Source organism: Oncorhynchus masou, chromosome 25, assembly GCF_036934945.1.
Source record: "Oncorhynchus masou masou isolate Uvic2021 chromosome 25, UVic_Omas_1.1, whole genome shotgun sequence".
In the NCBI taxonomy this organism is placed as follows: Eukaryota; Metazoa; Chordata; class Actinopteri; order Salmoniformes; family Salmonidae; genus Oncorhynchus; species Oncorhynchus masou.
The window spans coordinates 27,603,031-27,620,634 of NC_088236.1; the positions used below are offsets into that span (position 1 = coordinate 27,603,031).

General features: G+C 44.0%; 1 protein-coding gene across 5 annotated transcripts in view; it reads right to left on the reverse strand.

Moving 5' to 3' along the window:
* Positions 1 to 17,604, reverse strand: part of LOC135514028 (sialate:O-sulfotransferase 2-like) — a 115,404-nt gene that overhangs the window by 64,325 nt on the left and 33,475 nt on the right. For all 5 annotated transcript variants that reach the window (XM_064937163.1, XM_064937162.1, XM_064937159.1 and 2 more), the window contains one exon: positions 11,507 to 12,484. In XM_064937163.1, coding sequence (XP_064793235.1) covers positions 11,507 to 11,903 — 397 coding nt within the window. In that variant the 5' untranslated portion in view covers positions 11,904 to 12,484. The remainder of the gene's footprint in view (positions 1 to 11,506; positions 12,485 to 17,604) is intronic.

Consider the following 17,604-nt stretch of genomic DNA (forward strand, 5'->3'; position numbering starts at 1 on the left):
GCTCAACTAAACTTCGCTTCAATGGGGCTGCCCTTCCGCCTTCCTTTTTTGTGCTTAGTTTATGAAACGAAATAATCAGATCAGAAGCCAGTCGTTCAGGGAAGCAGAGATACACTCCCCTAGGTATTTATTTGGACAGCGAAGCTAAACATTTAAATTTGTCTCTATACTCCAGCATTTTGGATATGAGAAAATGTTTCATATGATGCAACAGTACAAAAGGTCACCTTTTATTTGAAAGTATTTTCATACAATACATATCTGTCTTACCATTTAAAGCATGTTATGTATCTAGTCCCTCCATTTGAATGTGTCATAAGTATTTGGACAACTTCACTTACAGTGTATTAAAGTAGCTTTGTACCTTGTCAGCTCAGGGGTTTGAACTTGCAACCTTCCAGTTACTAGTCTAACACTCTAACCACTAAGCTATTATGTCATTTTGGAGTCCCCTTTATAGTAAATCAAATAGAATATGTTTCGGAAAACGTTTACATTAATGTGGATGCTGCCATAATTACGGATAATCATGAATGAATCGTGAATAATGAGTAAGAAAGTTACAAAGGCATAAATATCATACCTCCAAAGAAATGCCAACCTTGCCTGTTATTGTAATGGTGAGAGGTTAGCATGTCTTGGGGGTATAATATGTGTGCCTCTGTAACTTTCTCACTCATCATTATTTATCATTATCCATAATCATGTTAGCATCCACAGATGACACAATCTCAATCACAATCCAGAATGCTCTTTCCCACCTGCACAAAAGGAACACCTACAGTGCCTTGTGAAAGTATTCGGCCCCCTTGAACTTTGCGACCTTTTGCCACATTTCAGGCTTCAAACATAAAGATATAAAACTGTATTTTTTTGTGAAGAATCAACAACAAGTGGGACACAATCATGAAGTGGAACGACATTTATTGGATATTTCAAACTTTTTTTACAAATCAAAAACTGAAAAATTGGGCGTGCAAAATTATTCAGCCCCCATAAGTTAATACTTTGTAGCGCCACCTTTTGCTGCGATTACAGCTGTAAGTCGCTTGGGGTATGTCTCTATCAGTTTTGCACATCGAGAGACTGAAATATTTTCCCATTCCTCCTTGCAAAACAGCTCGAGCTCAGTGAGGTTGGATGGAGAGCATTTGTGAATAGCAGTTTTCAGTTCTTTCCACAGATTCTCAATTGGATTCAGGTCTGGACTTTGACTTGGCCATTCTAACACCTGGATATGTTTATTTTTGAACCATTCCATTGTAGATTTTGCTTTATGTTTTGGATCATTGTCTTGTTGGAAGACAAATCTCCGTCCCAGTCTCAGGTCTTTTACAGACTCCATCAGGTTTTCTTCCAGAATGGTCCTGTATTTGGCTCCATCCATCTTCCCATCAATTTTAACCATCTTCCCTGTCCCTGCTGAAGAAAAGCAGGCCCAAACCATGATGCTGCCACCACCATGTTTGACAGTGGGTATGGTGTGTTCAGGGTGATGAGCTGTGTTGCTTTTACGCCAAACATAACGTTTTGCATTGTTGCCAAAAAGTTCAATTTTGGTTTCATCTGACCAGAGCACATTCTTCCACATGTTTGGCGTGTCTCCCAGGTGGCTTGTGGCAAACTTTAAACAACCCTTTTTATGGATATCTATAAGAAATGGCTTTCTTCTTGCCACTCTTCCATAAAGGCCAGATCTCTGCAGTTCATCCAGAGTGATCATGGGCCTCTTGGCTGCATCTCTGATCAGTCTTCTCCTTGTATGAGCTGAAAGTTTAGAGGGACGCCCAGGTCTTGGTAGATTTGCAGTGGTCTGATACTCCTTCCATTTCAATATTATCGCTTGCACAGTGCTCCTTGGGATGTTTAAAGCTTGGGAAATCTTTTTGTATCCAAATCCGGCTTTAAACTTCTTCACAACAGTATCTCGGACCTGCCTGGTGTGTTCCTTGTTCTTCATGATGCTCTCTGCGCTTTTAATGGACCTCTGAGACTATCACAGTGCAGGTGCATTTATACGGAGACTTGATTACACACAGGTGGATTGTATTTATCATCATTAGTCATTTAGGTCAACATTGGATCATTCAGTGATCCTCACTGAACTTCTGGAGAGAGTTTGCTGCACTGAAAGTAAAGGGGCTGAATAATTTTGCACGCCCAATTTTTCAGTTTTTGATTTGTTAAAAAAGTTTGAAATATCCAATAAATGTCGTTCCACTTCATGATTCTGTCCCACTTGTTGTTGATTCTTCACAAAAAAATACAGTTTTATATCTTTATGTTTGAAGCCTGAAATGTGGCAAAAGGTCGCAAAGTTCAAGGGGGGCGAATACTTTCGCAAGGCACTGTATGTGAGAATGCTGTTCATTGACTACAGCTCAGCGTTCAACAACATTGTTTTTACACTGCTGCTACTCACTGTTTAATATCTATGGATAGTCACATTACCCCTACCTACACTAACGTTCAAAGGTTATGGGGTCACTTAGAAATGTCCTTGTCTTTGAAAGAAAATAACATTTTTTTGTCCATTAAAATAACTTCAAATTGATCAGAAATACAGTGTAGACATTATTAATGTTTTGAATTACTATTATAGCTGGAAAGGCAGATTTTTTTATGGAACATCTACATATGCATTCAGAGGCCCATTATCAGCATCACTCCTGTGTTCCAATGGCACGTTGTGTTAGCTAATTAAAAGGCTAATTGATCATTAGAAAACCATTTTGCAATTATGTTAGCACAGATGAAAACTGTTGTCCTGATTAAAGAAGCAATAAAACTGGCCTTCTATAGACTATTTTTATTTATTTTATTTTTATTTCACCTTTATTTAACCAGGTAGGTCAGTTGAGAACAAGTTCTCATTTACAACTGCGACCTGGCCAAGATAAAGTATAGCAGTGCGACCAAAACAACAACACATAAACAAACGTACAGCCAATAACACAAAAGAAAAATAGAAAAATCTATGTACAGTGTGTGCAAATGTAGAAGAGTAGGGAGGTAGGCACTAAATATGCCCTAGAGGTGAAAATAATTACAATTTTGTAACGGTTTTCTGTAGGCGAAGGAGAGTCGGACCAAAATGCAGCGTGTAGATTGCGATCCATGTTTAATGAAAATGTAAAACACGAATCAATACAAATACTACAAAACAAAAAGAACGTAACGAAAACTAAAACAGCCTATAGTAGTGTAAACTAACATAGAGACAGGAACAAGGAACACTAAGGACAATCACCCACGATACACACAAAGAATATGGCTACCTAAATATGGTTCCCAATCAGAGACAACGATAATCACCTGACTCTGATTGAGAACCGCCTCAGGCAGCCAATGACTATGCTATACACTCCACACAACCCCAAGACGAAACACACCACAAATAAACCCATGTCACACCCTGGCCTGACCGAATAAATGAAGATAAACATAATAACTATAGACCAGGGCGTGACAGAACAACCCCCCTAAGGTGCGGACTCCCGGACGCACATCAAAACAATAGGGAGGGTTCGGGTGGGCGTCTGTCCATGGTGGCGGCTCCGGCTCCGGCGCGGGACGTGGAACCCACTCTATAAATGTCTTTGTCCCCCCTCCTCGCGTCCTAGGATAGTCCACCTTCGCCGCCGACCATGGCCTAGTAGTCCTCACCCAGAATCCCACTGGACTGAGGGGCAGCTTGGGGCAGAGACCGCTCGGGACTGAGGGGAAGTTGGCAGATCTGGAAGAGTCTGGCTGACTGGCAGATCTGGAAGAGTCTGGCTGACTGGCAGATCCGGAAGAGTCTGGCTGACTGGCAGATCTGGGAGAGTCTGGCAGATCCGGAAGAGTCTGGCTGACTGGCAGATCTGGAAGAGTCTGGCTGACTGGCAGATCTGGAAGAGTCTGGTTGACTGGCAGCTCTGGAAGAGTCTGGCTGACTGGCAGATCTAGAAGAGTCTGGCTTACTGGCAGAACTGGAAGTGTCTGGCTGACTGGCAGATCTGGAAGAGTCTGGCTGACTGGCGGATCTGGAAGAGTCTGGCTGACTGGCAGATCTGGAAGAGTCTGGCTGACTGACGGATCTGGCTGCTCCATGCTGACTGGCGGCTCTGGCTGCTCCATGTAGACTGACAGCTCTGGCGACTTCTTGCAGACTGACATCTCTGGCTGCTCCATGCAGACTGGCAGCTCCATGCAGACTGACAGCTCCTTGCAGACTGACAGCTCCTTGTAGACTGGCAGTTCCTTGCAGACTGACAGCTCCATGCAGACTGGCAGCTCCGGCTGCTCCATGCAGACTGACAGCTCCATGCAGACTGGCAGCTCCGGGTGTTCCATGAAGACTGACAGCTCTGGCTGCTCCATGTAGACTGACAGCTCTGGCTGCTCCATGTAGACTGACAGCTCTGGCTGGGCTAAACAGGCGGGAGACTCCAGCAGCGCTGTAGAGGAGGAAGGCTCTGGCTGCGCTAAACAGGCGGGAGGCTCCGGCAGTGCAGGAGAGCCGAGGCGCACTGTAGGCCTGATGCGTGGTGCTGGCACTGGTGGTACTGGGCCGAGGACACGCACAGGAAGCCTGGTGCGGGGAGCTGCCACCGGAGGACTGGTGTGTGGAGGTGGCACAGGATGGGCTAGACCGTGAAGGCGTACTGGAGATCTTGAGAGCAGTGTTGGCACAGGACGTGCAAGGCTAGGGATGTGCATAGGAGGCCTGGTGCATGAGGCTGGCACCAACTTCACCAGCCGACTAACACGCACCTCAGGACGAGTATGGAGCGCTGACCCAGGTGCCATCAAATCCCTGACACGTTCCGTCGGGCGAATTCCATGCAAAAAGCACCAACACAGCAACTCCCTCATTTCTCCCTCCTCCAATTTCCCCATTAACTCCTTCACAGTCTCTGCTTCGCTCACCTCCAACACCGGTTCTGGTCTCCTCCTTGGCTCCTCACGATAAACAGGAAGAGTGGGCTCAGGTCTGACTCCTGACTCTGCCACATTCTCCCTGAGCCCCCCCCCCCAAGAAATTTTTGGGGCTGACTTTCAGGCTTCCATCCTCGTCGCCGCGCTGCCTCTTCATACCAGCGTCTCTCAGCTCTCTCCGCCTCCAGTTCTTCTTTGGGGCGGCGATATTCTCCAGGCTGATCCCAGGGTCCTTCTCCGAACAATTTGTCCTCCCATGTCCATTCCTCTCTTTGCTGCACCTGCCTGTTGACACGTTGCTTGGTCCGTTTGTGGTGGGTGATTCTGTAACGGTTTTCTGTAGGCGAAGGAGAGTCGGACCAAAATGCAACGTGTAGATTGCGATCCATGTTTAATGAAAACGTAAAACACGAATCAATACAAATACTACAAAACAAAAAGAACGTAACGAAAACCGAAACAGCCTATAGTAGTGTAAACTAACATAGAGACAGGAACATGGAACACTAAGGACAATCACCCACGAAACACACAAAGAATATGGCTACCTAAATATGGTTCCCAATCAGAGACAACGATAATCACCTGACTGATTGAGAACCGCCTCAGGCAGCCAATGACTATGCTATACACCCCACACAACCCCAAGACGAAACACACCACAAATAAACCCATGTCACACCCTGGCCTGAACAAATAAATGAAGATAAACATAATAAATATAGACCAGGGCGTGACAAATTTAGCATTAATACTGGAGTGATAGATGTGCAGATGATGATGTGCAAGTAGAGATAATGGGGTACAAAAGAGCAAGAGGGTAAGTAATAACATGGAGGTAGTTGGGTGTGCTATTTACAGATTGCCTGTGTACAGGTACAGTGATCGGTAAGCTGCTCAGACAGCTGATGCTTAAAGTTAGAGAGGGAGATATAAGACTCCAGCTTCAGAGTCCTTTTTTGCAATTCGTTCCAGTCATTGTCAGCAGAGAACTGGAAGGAAAGACGGCCAAAGGAAGTGTTTTGCTTTAGGGATGACCCGTCAAATATACCTGCTGGAGCGCGTGCTAAGTGTGGGTGTTGCTATGGTGACCAGTGAGCTGAGATTAGGTGGGGCTTTACCTAGCAAATACTTATAGATGACCTGGAGCCAGTGGGTTTGGCGAAGGATATGTAGTGAGGGCCAGCCAACGAGAGCGTACAGGTCTCGTTGGGGCTTTGGTGATAAAACGGATGGCACTGTGATAGACTACATCTAGTTTGCTGAGTAGAGTGTTGGGGGCTATTATGTAAATCACATTGCTGAAGTCAAGGATTGGTAGGATAGTCAGTTTTATGAGGGTATGTTTGGCGGCATGAGTGAAGGAGGCTTTGTTGCGAAATATGAAGCCAATTCTAGATTTAATTTTGGATTGGATATGCTTAATGTGAGTCTGGAAGGAGAGTTTACAGTCTAATCAGACACCTAGGTATTGTAGTTGTCCAGATATTCTAGGTCAGAACCATCCAGAGTAGTGATGCTAGTCGGGCAGGAGGGTGCAGGCAGCAATCGGTTGAAGAGCATGCACTTAGTTTTACTAGAATTTAAAAGCAGTTGGAGGCCATGGAAGGAGCGTTGTATGGCGTTGAAGCTCGATTGGAGGTTTGTTAGCACAGTGTCCAAAGAAGGGCCAAATGTGTACAGAATGGTGTCATCTGCATAGAGGTGAATCAGAGAATCACCAGCAGCAAGAGCGACATCATTGATATATACAGAGAAAAAAGTCGGTCTGAGAATTGAACCATGTGGCACCCCCATAGAGACTGCCAGAGGTCCGGACTACAGGCCCTCAGATTTGACACACTGAACTCTATCTGAGAAGTTGGTGAACCAGGCGAGGCAGTCATTTGAGAAGCCAAGGCTATTGAGTCTGCCGATAAGAATGCGGTGATTGACAGAGTTGAAAGCCTTGGCCAGGTCAATGAAGACGGCTGCACAGTACTGTCTTTTACCAATGGCGGTTATGATATCGTTTAGGAGGTTGAGCGTGGCTGAGGTGCACCCATGACCAGCTCAGAAACCAGATTGCATAGTGGAGAAGGTACGGTGGATTCGAAATGGTACGGTGGGATTCGAAATGGTCGGTGATCTGTTTGTTAACTTGGCTTTAGAAGATTTTAGAAAGGCAGGGCAGGATGGATATAGGTCTATAACAGTTTGGATCTAAAGTGTCTCCCCCTTTGAAGAGGGAGATGACCGCGGCAGCTTTCCAATCTTTGGGGATCTCAGATGATACAAAAGAGAAGTTGAAGTTGATCCCAGTTTAGGTCACCTAACAATACGAGCTCTGAAGATAGATGGGGAGCGATCAATTCACATATGGTGTCCAGGGCACAACCGGGGGCTGAGGGGGATCTATAACAAGCCGCAACGGTGGGAGACTTGTTTCTAGAAAGGTGGATTTTTAAAAGTAGAAGCTAGAATTGTTTGGGCACAGACCTGGATAGTATGACTGAACTCTGCAGGCTATCGCAGCAGTAGATTGCAACTCCACCCCCTTTGGCAGTTCTACCGTGTCGGAAAAAGTTATAGTTAGGGGTGGAAATTTCCTAAGCCAGGATTCAGAGTGGAGTGTGCTAAATCAGTGAATAAAACAAACTTAGGGAGGAGGCTTCTAATGTTAACATGCATGAAACCAATGCTTTTATGGTTACAGAAGTCAACAAATGAGAGTGCCTGGAGAATGGGAGTGATGCTGGGGTCTGTAGGGCCTGGGTTAACCTCTACATCACCAGAGGAACTAAGGAGGAGTAGGTTAAGAGTACGGTTAAAGACTAAAAGAACTGGTTGTCTAGTGCGTTCGGGGCAGAGAGTAAAAGAACCAGGTTTCTGGTAGCGGAAGAATAGATTCAAGGCATGATGTACAAACAAGGGTATGTTAGGATGTGAGTACAGTGGAGGTAAGCCTAGGCATTGAGTAATGATGAGAGAGGTTTTGTCTCTAGAGGCACCATTTAAGCCAGGTGCGGTCACAACATGTGTGGGGGGTGGAACATAAGGGCTAGCTAAGGCATATTGAGCTTGGCTGGAGGCTCTACAGAAAAAGAAGACAAAAATTACTGGGCATATTGACATTAGGGAGAGGCATGTGTAGCCGAGTGATCATAGGGTCCAGTGAGTAGCTAGGCGAGCTGGAGGCACGGCGATTCAGAGAGCTAGCAGGCCGGGGCTAGCAGCAGATGGGCCTCAGGGGGACGTCGCAACTGGACAGCCTGTTGAAACACCCTCGGACGGTTATGTCGGCAGACTAGTCGTGATGGATCGGTGGGGCTCCATGTCGGCAGCAAAGGGTCCAGGCCGATTTGCAGAAGAGGTATTGAAGCCCAGGAATTATCTGATGGATCTCTTCAGTTGGGAGATGGGCCTAGTTCAAGGCTAGCTCCAGGCTAACTGCTGCTTGCGTCGGGACAGAGATGTTAGACAGGAGTAGCCACCCGGATAGCAGCTAGCTAGCTGTGTTGATCCGGAGTAAAGGTTCAGAGCTTGCAGTAGGAATCCGGAGATGTGGTAGCGAAAAGCAGTCCGATATGCTCTGGGTAGATATCGCGCTGTGCAGGCTGGCAGGAGTTGCCCGGGCTGAGGCTGGCAGTCCAAGATAACGCTGATGACCGCTAGCAGTGGCTAACTGACTACTAGCTAGTAGCTAGTTAGCTGGCTAGCTGCTGAAGGGGTTCCAGTTCAAAAGTGTAAAAATAGCAGATCCATACCACATTGGATGAGGCGGGTTGCAGGAGAGTATGTTCAGCCGTAGATAAGAAAATGAGATTAAAAATAATAAAAATATATATGAAGAAAAACAATATTTACAAGGGACGGGACAAGACAATTATAACAGACAACTCACTGCTACGCCATCTTGGACTAGTGGAGTATCTGGAGCATCAGCATTTGTGGGTTCGATTACAGGCTCAAAATGGCCAGAAACAAAGTACTTTCTTCTGAAACTTGTCAGTCTATTCTTGTTCTGAGAAATTAACGCTATTCCATGAGAAGAATTGCCAAGAGACTGAAAATCTCATACAACGCTGTGTGAGCCAATCCATTGTGTTGTGACAAGGTAGGGTGGTATACTGAATGTAGGGGTGGTATACCTATTTGGTAAAAGACCAAGTCCATATTATGGCAAGAACATCCGACCTTGATTGTGAATCCCATAGAGCGGCGCACAATTGTCCCAGCGTCATCCAGGTTTGACTGGGGCAGGCCGTCATTGTAAATAAGAATTTGTTCTTAACTGACTTGTCTAGGTCAAATAAAGGTTAAATAAAAACAATACAAATAAAAAAATGGCTCAAATAAGCAGAGAGAAATGACAGTCCATCGTTACTTTAAGACATGAAGGTCAATCAATTTGGAAATTTTCAAAAACCAGTTGCACCTCTGAAATTGCAGCCCAAATAAATGCTTCACCGAGTTCAAGTAAAGGACACATCTCATCTCAACATCAACTGTTCAGAGGAGACTACGTGAATCAGGACTTCATTTAATGTAAAAAATAAATAATTTATCCTTTATTTTACGAGGTAAGTTGACTGAGAACGCGTTCTCATTTGCAGCAACGACCTGGGGAATAGTTACAGGGGAGAGGAGGGGAATGAATGAGCCAATTGTAAACTGGAGATTATTAGGTGACATGGTGGATTTGCTGCAAAGAAACCACTACTAAAGGACACCAATAAGAAGACGAGACTTGCTTGGGTCAAGAAACACAAGCAATGGACAATAGAACAGTCGAAATGTGTCCTTTGGTCTGAAATCTGTGCTTTAGATGATCTGCTTCTCTGAGTTTGACGCCACAGTATGAGCTTACTGTCTCCACTCTCGTATCATGTTATTATCTGATCATATAATCTTGTTATATGTACAGTAATGCTCTGGCCTCATGAGGGATGTTAAAACATAGTATTAATCTGTACTGGATAACAACAATACACTTGCTGGATTATTCCTTAAAACAGGGTAGATGAGGAGGTTGGATACAGGGGACGACAGTATTTGCTTCAAGTTTATTTCAGATAGTGTGTGTGTTTTCTCTGTGTGTGTGCATGTGTGCGCATGCATGCATGTGTCTATAGTGGGGAGCAGGTTGGGTGTGGATGCTCTTGAAGAGAACATGACCTGGCACTGAGGGACAGAAGAGTCATGGATGAAAGGGAGCTGCGCTGCTTTGAAACCACTAATCACGACGGCAGGTAGCCTAGCTCTTAGAGGGTTGTGCCAGTAACAGAAAGGCCGCTAGTTCTAATCCAATGTGAATAATCTGTCAATGTGCCATTGAGCAAGACATTTAAAGCTAATTGCTCCAGGGTCGCCATTGATAATGGCTGAGCTTGTTTGTGACCCCACTCTCCGAGTGTGTCTCAGGGGGAGTTGCAATATGCTAAAAAGCACATTTCCAATTCACACATGTGTATAATACACACTTGTACATGAGTGAAGTAGGACAAATATAAGCACCCACCAAATTAGTATTATTATTATAGATACTACATAGAGATCTTTTAATCCGTAGCTCTATGACATGTACTACATAAAGCATGTTTGTGCTTCTCTCCATCCGAATGCCACAACAACAATCACTGTGCAAATCAATTCCAATCAGGAAGTGCTTGTGCTTGTAAAACCTATTTCTCTAATGCATATTCTTACTATAAGTAGCTAGTTATCCTCGTACTACGAAGGATCATATTATATTTCTATGACTATACAGTTAACTGCTGTCCTCTGGTATAAATTCTACTAAATACTTTATTGTCCAGTATGGGAAGTGTAAAGATCAATGTGGAGGATAACATGATTAGATGTGAGCGAATCAGGGCACTGCGCTGTGCTGTGCACTCCTGACACTGCCAGCTGTTCAAAGCAGCCAGCCATGCGGAGTCCCAGGCTAAATGAATCCTCATCACTTTACTGGAGCTCAAGCCAGTTCTTTTTGGGAAAGGTTAATTGCCATGGACATGCAATATAAGGCCAATGAAAACAAGCTGTGCAGGATTTTACCAAAGATCTATACTTAGAAACCTTCTGTTGGAAGTTGGAACCCTTCAAACATCAGACCGGATTAGCCTAATGGGCAGGTATGGAGACACTCCTCAAATAATTTTATTTTTTAATTTTAATTTTATTTTTAGATTTTGTGGTTTGGTTCCAAGTCACTTGTCTGTGGCATCTGGGTACCTAGTAAATATATACAATGTCAATTGCCTCTTAAATATACAATTACAATATCGAAGCACATTAACCTTGAGCAACACTGAGTGTGAATGTGTATGTGCCTATCCACACGTGTCTGTGTGTATAATGGGATATCTTTCATAATGAACAGCGAATACTCAAGGTGAAACTTAGGTAGGATAGTCACTAAAATGTACTGTTTATTTCTTCTGGCTGTTTATTTCTTCAGGCTATCTATAAAACAAATTAACTGTAGTCAGTGGTGTTTTTAAGAGATACTGATTGTTATGTGTAAAATCAAGTTAAGAGTCCCAATAGTACAAACCATCTAGGTACTATCCAACTAGTACATCTCGACAATCTGTTAACTCACCCCGTCCGTCGTCCAGATCTTTGGCGTTGCGTCCTTTGAGGGCGCGGTTCCAGCTGCTTGTGTAGTCACCTCCCCGGGCCCTCCAATCATGGCTGTCCTTCCCAGCAGCTCCTTTCATCCATGGAGGGCCGTACCTCCTCGGGGTGGGTCTGTGGTTCTCCTTGAACACCCTTCCCATCATCCCTACCCGCCGGTCATCTGAGGAGGCCACCCTGTTCCCCATCTCAGACGCCACCAGGGGGTCCCGGCCCCCATTGGCCCCCGTGGAGTTGTCCCTTACGAAGCCAGAGTGCAGGAACACCAGGCTCCCGGCTGTCAGGTAGAGGAGGATGAAGGAGAAGAAGCGCACAGGTTTCCTCCGGAAGTAGCGCTGAATCTTCAGCAAAGACCTAGCCATGCTGGCTCTACCTGCCGCTCAGTCACAACGTCCCAGAGAGACACAACCATAAAGCAGCAGGACAACAACCCTAAAGCTTCTGAGAGGTCCAATCAAACAGCAGAGAGGGTCACAATATAAAATCTTAATCCAATTCTGGGAAGGGACAAATAATGACCTATCAGGCTAAAACATACAACAAAGGTGTGTTGTGCTCCTGAGTGTGTGTGTGTATGAGATCTCTGCATGAGGTCTGTCCACACTCCTCGTGGAGGTGTGTGGGTGTGTGTGGAGCTGGAGAGTGTGTCTCCAGTGTGTGTCTCTCTACGTTCCCACTGAGAGAGCATCAGGAGGACAGAGAGCTGACCGTAGCGCCATGGCAGGAAAGGTGAGTGGCTCAGACTGAAAGACAATCACCGAAGCAGCATTACTTCTCTCTCGCTATCGACCTCTGGCTTGTGCCTTCCCGGCTCCACAGAGGCCCTTTCCCCCGCTGTGCAGATGGAAGAGGCTTTAATTCACTCTCTGAGCTGAGATCCTTGTGCCTTTGTGTGTCCATCCATTCACCGTGACGGTCTGTGAAGGAGGTCGAGGCTCACCATCTGAAAGTATAATAAGACACATTAATCCTCTCTGTGGGCTCCTACAACACACACACCACCTCCCCACCTCCTCAGCAACACTCAACCATCATGCACCAGAAGGTAAAGAAAAAAACAAAATCTTAACACAATCAAGGCAGAAGCAGTAGCAAACAGCACATTAGGGTGAATGAAAATCCTTGGGCTGTGGTTGTTGTTTTCTTCAGTTCATAAACCCAATGTGGGTGGTCCTCTGTTCCAACCAGCTCTGAGCTCTACAGGCTTCTTTATCTCTGCTAAATGAAGCTGGAATGGGAACATTGGAAGGGGAAGGGAAACAAGAGTTCTACCCTGTAGCATCTCCACTGGTTCTATTTCTGTAAATCAAGATGTTTCAGTAGGTAATAAAAAACGGCCAACAAGAGAGTCTAGCAGTATAGGTAACATCCTCTTCATTATGGATGGTATAAGTTGCTGAATTGGAGAAAATATTTGATTGTCATTATTCTTTCTGTTTCAGTGGTCTCAGATCAGGATCTGGCTACATTCTTTGTCTTAAATTAAAATAACTTGGAGTTGATTTCCTGGTGTGTTTATTTATTTATTTAATTTATTATTATTTTTCCCAGAAAACTTGGGGGGCCAAATAAAACCATGCGAGGGACAAATTTGGCCCACGGGCCGCCTGTTGGGGAACCCTGCTGTAGCGGCTGAGTGCGCACTCCCCAGGTCCTCTATCCCTGTGAAAGGCTTCTCTGTTCTGTTCTGTCCAGGGCCACAGCGGCACTTGGCTGGGAGGGGATTCACACCGAGGTGGTAACAGAACACCGTCCAGAGGCCCATGGAATTTTTCAGAACCCCCATGGTGACACTCACCCCCGTGCCTTGCTGTCTGGTTCAAGACAAATCAACAAAGCACCTGTGTCACCTGAAACCCCGAACAACCCAATCTCCCTGTCTGCATTACCCCCGTGGTGGTCTGGGTACGATCCAGGACCGTCCTGGTGGAGTGGATCACATCCAGGTGTGGATAGAAACCACAAGATTAATACCAGAAATGTGTCCTACTACCTTTTTTGTGCATAACCTTCGACCAGGGCCCAAAAGTAGTGCAGTATAGGGAATCGGGTGCTATTTGGGATGCACACCAGGCACCTCTGGGTTATTATGAGTGGGACTCTTCTGAGCTCTGTCTTTCTGTAAGCTGATGAGGACTGAGAGGAACCAGGAACAGTCCATATGTTAGTTTGTTGACATGGACTTTATTTAGCTTACAGCTATCACTTACTCAGATATTAAGCTCTGGTATCAAGATAGATCATGAATCAGCTCAGGTCAAATTAAGTTTAGACACACACACATGTCCCAACTCTCTCCACACAGTATGAATGATGTTCCTCAGTGACAAGGCAGGGCCTGGTTGTGTTTGACTGAAACATTTGGGTGATGAGGTTAGTGAAATGTGAGTACATAGTCGAAGTGAAGTGCAGGCTATGTCATGCTATTGTCCTTATAATGCATGTGTTTACACCTGATGGTTTGTGGAATTAAGGTGTAGAGGTCCGAGCAGGTTTTCAGGGGGGTCTGTCTGTCTGTCTGTCTGTCTGTCTGTCTGTCTGTCTGTGTCTGTCTGTCTGTCTGTCTGTCTGTCTGTCTGTGGCAGAACACTCCTGGTAATGGGCGGTTGGGTAGAAAGATAAAGGGCACACATCTGATGGCAGAATGTTACAGGTCACATGCGCAATGCACCTGTCATGAAATGACGAAGGCTGAACTAGAACAAGGCCATATTATTGCACATTCCACCATAGGTTTTACTGTTTACTCGCAGGAGCATCGCTGTCAACATTGGAGTGTTACTATGGAGGGAATAATTGTCCTAAGGCCTGCAACATTGCAGTATTCAGTCGTTTTGTCTTACCGTTTAAAGGCAGTGTACAGTATGCCGGTTCGTACCTAATACATTCTCCATTCAGATTGCAAAGGCATCTATTTCCTCCTTGTCGCGATTGAATGACAAAGTCTAAAAATACATTGGGAAAATATACTTACTTTCTTAAACACCATTCTACACCACCATGCTAGAGTGGCTTAAGCCTAGGAATGCTAGTCCCGGATGTTGCGTATTGCGTTTAGCCATTCAGGTCGCAGCAGTCTGTTGTTTACCCCTGGCTGAACATGGGGCGCAACTTTCACAAACTTGCACCATTGAGAGCATTCTGTCGGGCTGCATCACCACCTGACACGACAACTGTACCACACGCAACCACATGACTCTCCAGAGAGTGGTGCGGTCAGCCCAACTCATCACTGAGGGCACACTGCCTGCCCTCCAGGACATCTACAGCACCCGGTGTCATAGGAAGTTCAAGAAGATCATCAAGGACCTCAGCCACCCGAGTCAGGGCCTGTTCACCCTGCTACCATCTAGCAGACGAAGACAGTACAGGTGTATCAAAGCCAAGACCGAGACACTGAAAAACTGTTTCTATCTCTGGACCATCAGACTGAACATCCATCACTAGCCGGCTATCGCCCGGTAATCTGCCCGGCACCTTAGAGACTGCTGCCTCATGTATACAGAGACATTGAACACTGGTCACTTTAACAATGTTTACATATTGTTTTTTTACCCACTTTATATGTATTTACTATATTTTAGTCATGACCCATGGCTCATCCTATATAACTATTGCTGTACACACCTTTTCTATTCATGTACTCTCCATACTGTCTATACACACCATTTATGTATTTATTTATATTCCGGACTCTGACATTGCTCTGACATATTTCTTATATTTTTGTGATTATGTGTGTATTGTTATTGTATTGATAGATATTGCTGTACTGTTGGAGCTAGAAACCTATGCAATTCGCTGCAACTGCAATAACATCTGCAAATCTGTGTACGCAACCAGTAAACTTTGATTTGATTTGAAATGGTAAAAATAGGAGAGGTTTAGCCATTATTATGACTTTGTGGCTGTAGTAACTAGTGACAACGAAGTGTCATCAAACGGTTAACCAGCAAATTCTGGACTGTATCACAAACTGAACAGGGAAGTGAAACATTTTAAATGCTTTTACTGGACTGTTGAAGGACCGATATTGCTGGCTTTTAATCTCACTCCTTTTTAATTTACCAGCTAAACACGGCTCACTGCTTTTAAACAATGGACACATATTTTTGAAAGATTGGACAACTGCTTTTAAAGTATTGATAATTGATGTTGAAGATTGGCTTATTACTTCTGTCTATTGATTTGAAGAGGTGACTATCATGACAGCAACAATTCCTGAACCTTGTAAGCAAACAGTTGAGACCAGAGAAGGCTGCTGGGAGGAGCTATAGGAGGATGGGCTCATTGTAATGGCTGGAATGAAATAAATGGATTGGTATCAAACACACTTCGTTCCATTTATACTATTCCAGCAATTGCAATGAGCCCATCCTCCTATAGCTCATCCCACCAGCCTCCTCTGGTTGAGACATATTTACTCTTCCCTGTTTTTTTTGTGCCACAGGACCATTTGAAAGAGCCGGATCTGGGCTCTATCTACTAGAAGGAGCAGGAGTAAAAGAAGGATTGGAGTGGTCTGGGTAGGCTGCCTGATTTCACCCACAATTTAAAGCATGAGAAACTATTTTTCCCTTTTGTGGAATTGATTTCACCCTAACCCCTTTATATGGGTGGCCTACAGATTTTTTTTTATACATTTTCCAAACTACCTACTTTTTATTAAATCTTGCCTCCTTGCCTCCTCGTTTCATGGTTACTCTGGTTCCCAACTGGTCACTACAACTTTTACATTTTACTTTACTGTGATTGTTTTCTATTAAAATGGTCCAAAAGAAACAAAAATAGATTCTTAGCAAAGATACATTTCTCAAGCAATAATTTACTTTAGTTTAGTATATACTTTAGTTTAGTATATTAGGATCCCCATTAGCTACTGCACATGCAGCAGCTACTCTTCCTCGGGTCCACATAAAACATACAATACATGACAAAGTACAGAACATGAATAAAATAAATACAAATTTAAATAAAATAAGACAACAAAAATACTTTTTACACACTATTCATATACACATATTCATTCTTATATACAGTACAGTTAAAGTAGATCTTTAGAAAGAGGAGAGATGCTGTGATATTACGTAATTTATCGCCTTGTGATGTCACCAGGCAGTCCAAAACTCCATCCCACCAAAACAGCCTGGAATTTTAGGGGGTCTTTTCAAGCCACTCTTACACTAAAAGGGCACTATCATAATTTTCACAATTACACAGTATTAATCCAACCTCTTTGTGTGGAAGTACAGTATATATAAAACACATAGCAAATCATGTTTTTGATCACACTGGGGCTTTAAGGGTACTGGTGCTCCAAACCTCCACCAGGTGCCGTAGTCGCGTACTTTATGGCACACACACAGACACACAGACAATCACCCTATTAATCATTTATAAGCATGTAATGGAAAAAAATGAAATTGAACTTCAAACTTTACTTGATAAGAGCATTTCTAAATTTGCAAGGTCAAATTATTTTATTAAGAGTGGTCACTGACTTCAAAAGTAGACATTGAAACAGATTTTGGATGGCTTCAACAGTAGGCTCTATTTGAACAAACCTAACACAATGTTAAATCTTAGTGCTGGCAGTAGTGTTATATGTTCGGGGGTGTTTTACAAATATATTTGCTATTTTCAGAAATGTAATTATTGGCACAGTAGCTGGCGGTGGTGTAAAAGGGATGGGTTTTTATTAATAAACATGTTATGGTGTGTAGAAGCTTGGCCCTTCACTGGCCAATCAGAATGTGCTCCATAGCTAAATATGTGTTTTGTGTATTTATGGCCTTTTATGTATTGCACTGTCATCAACTTCAATTAGAATGTTAGTCCATTATAGCCTAGTTCGTTAAATAGCCTGCCCCATATTTGCTAAATACGTTGAACATATTTACAATCCACATTGTTCTAATTGTATTGCTTCAATATGAAAATAAATGGTTAAATGTAGGCTATAACATTCGCACTGATATAGGGGTTAGGCCTGTAAATTGCAGTCTGTCTAATACAGTTACAGGCACCACAATTGCTGGATAAAGATCCAATATTAAAGAAAGG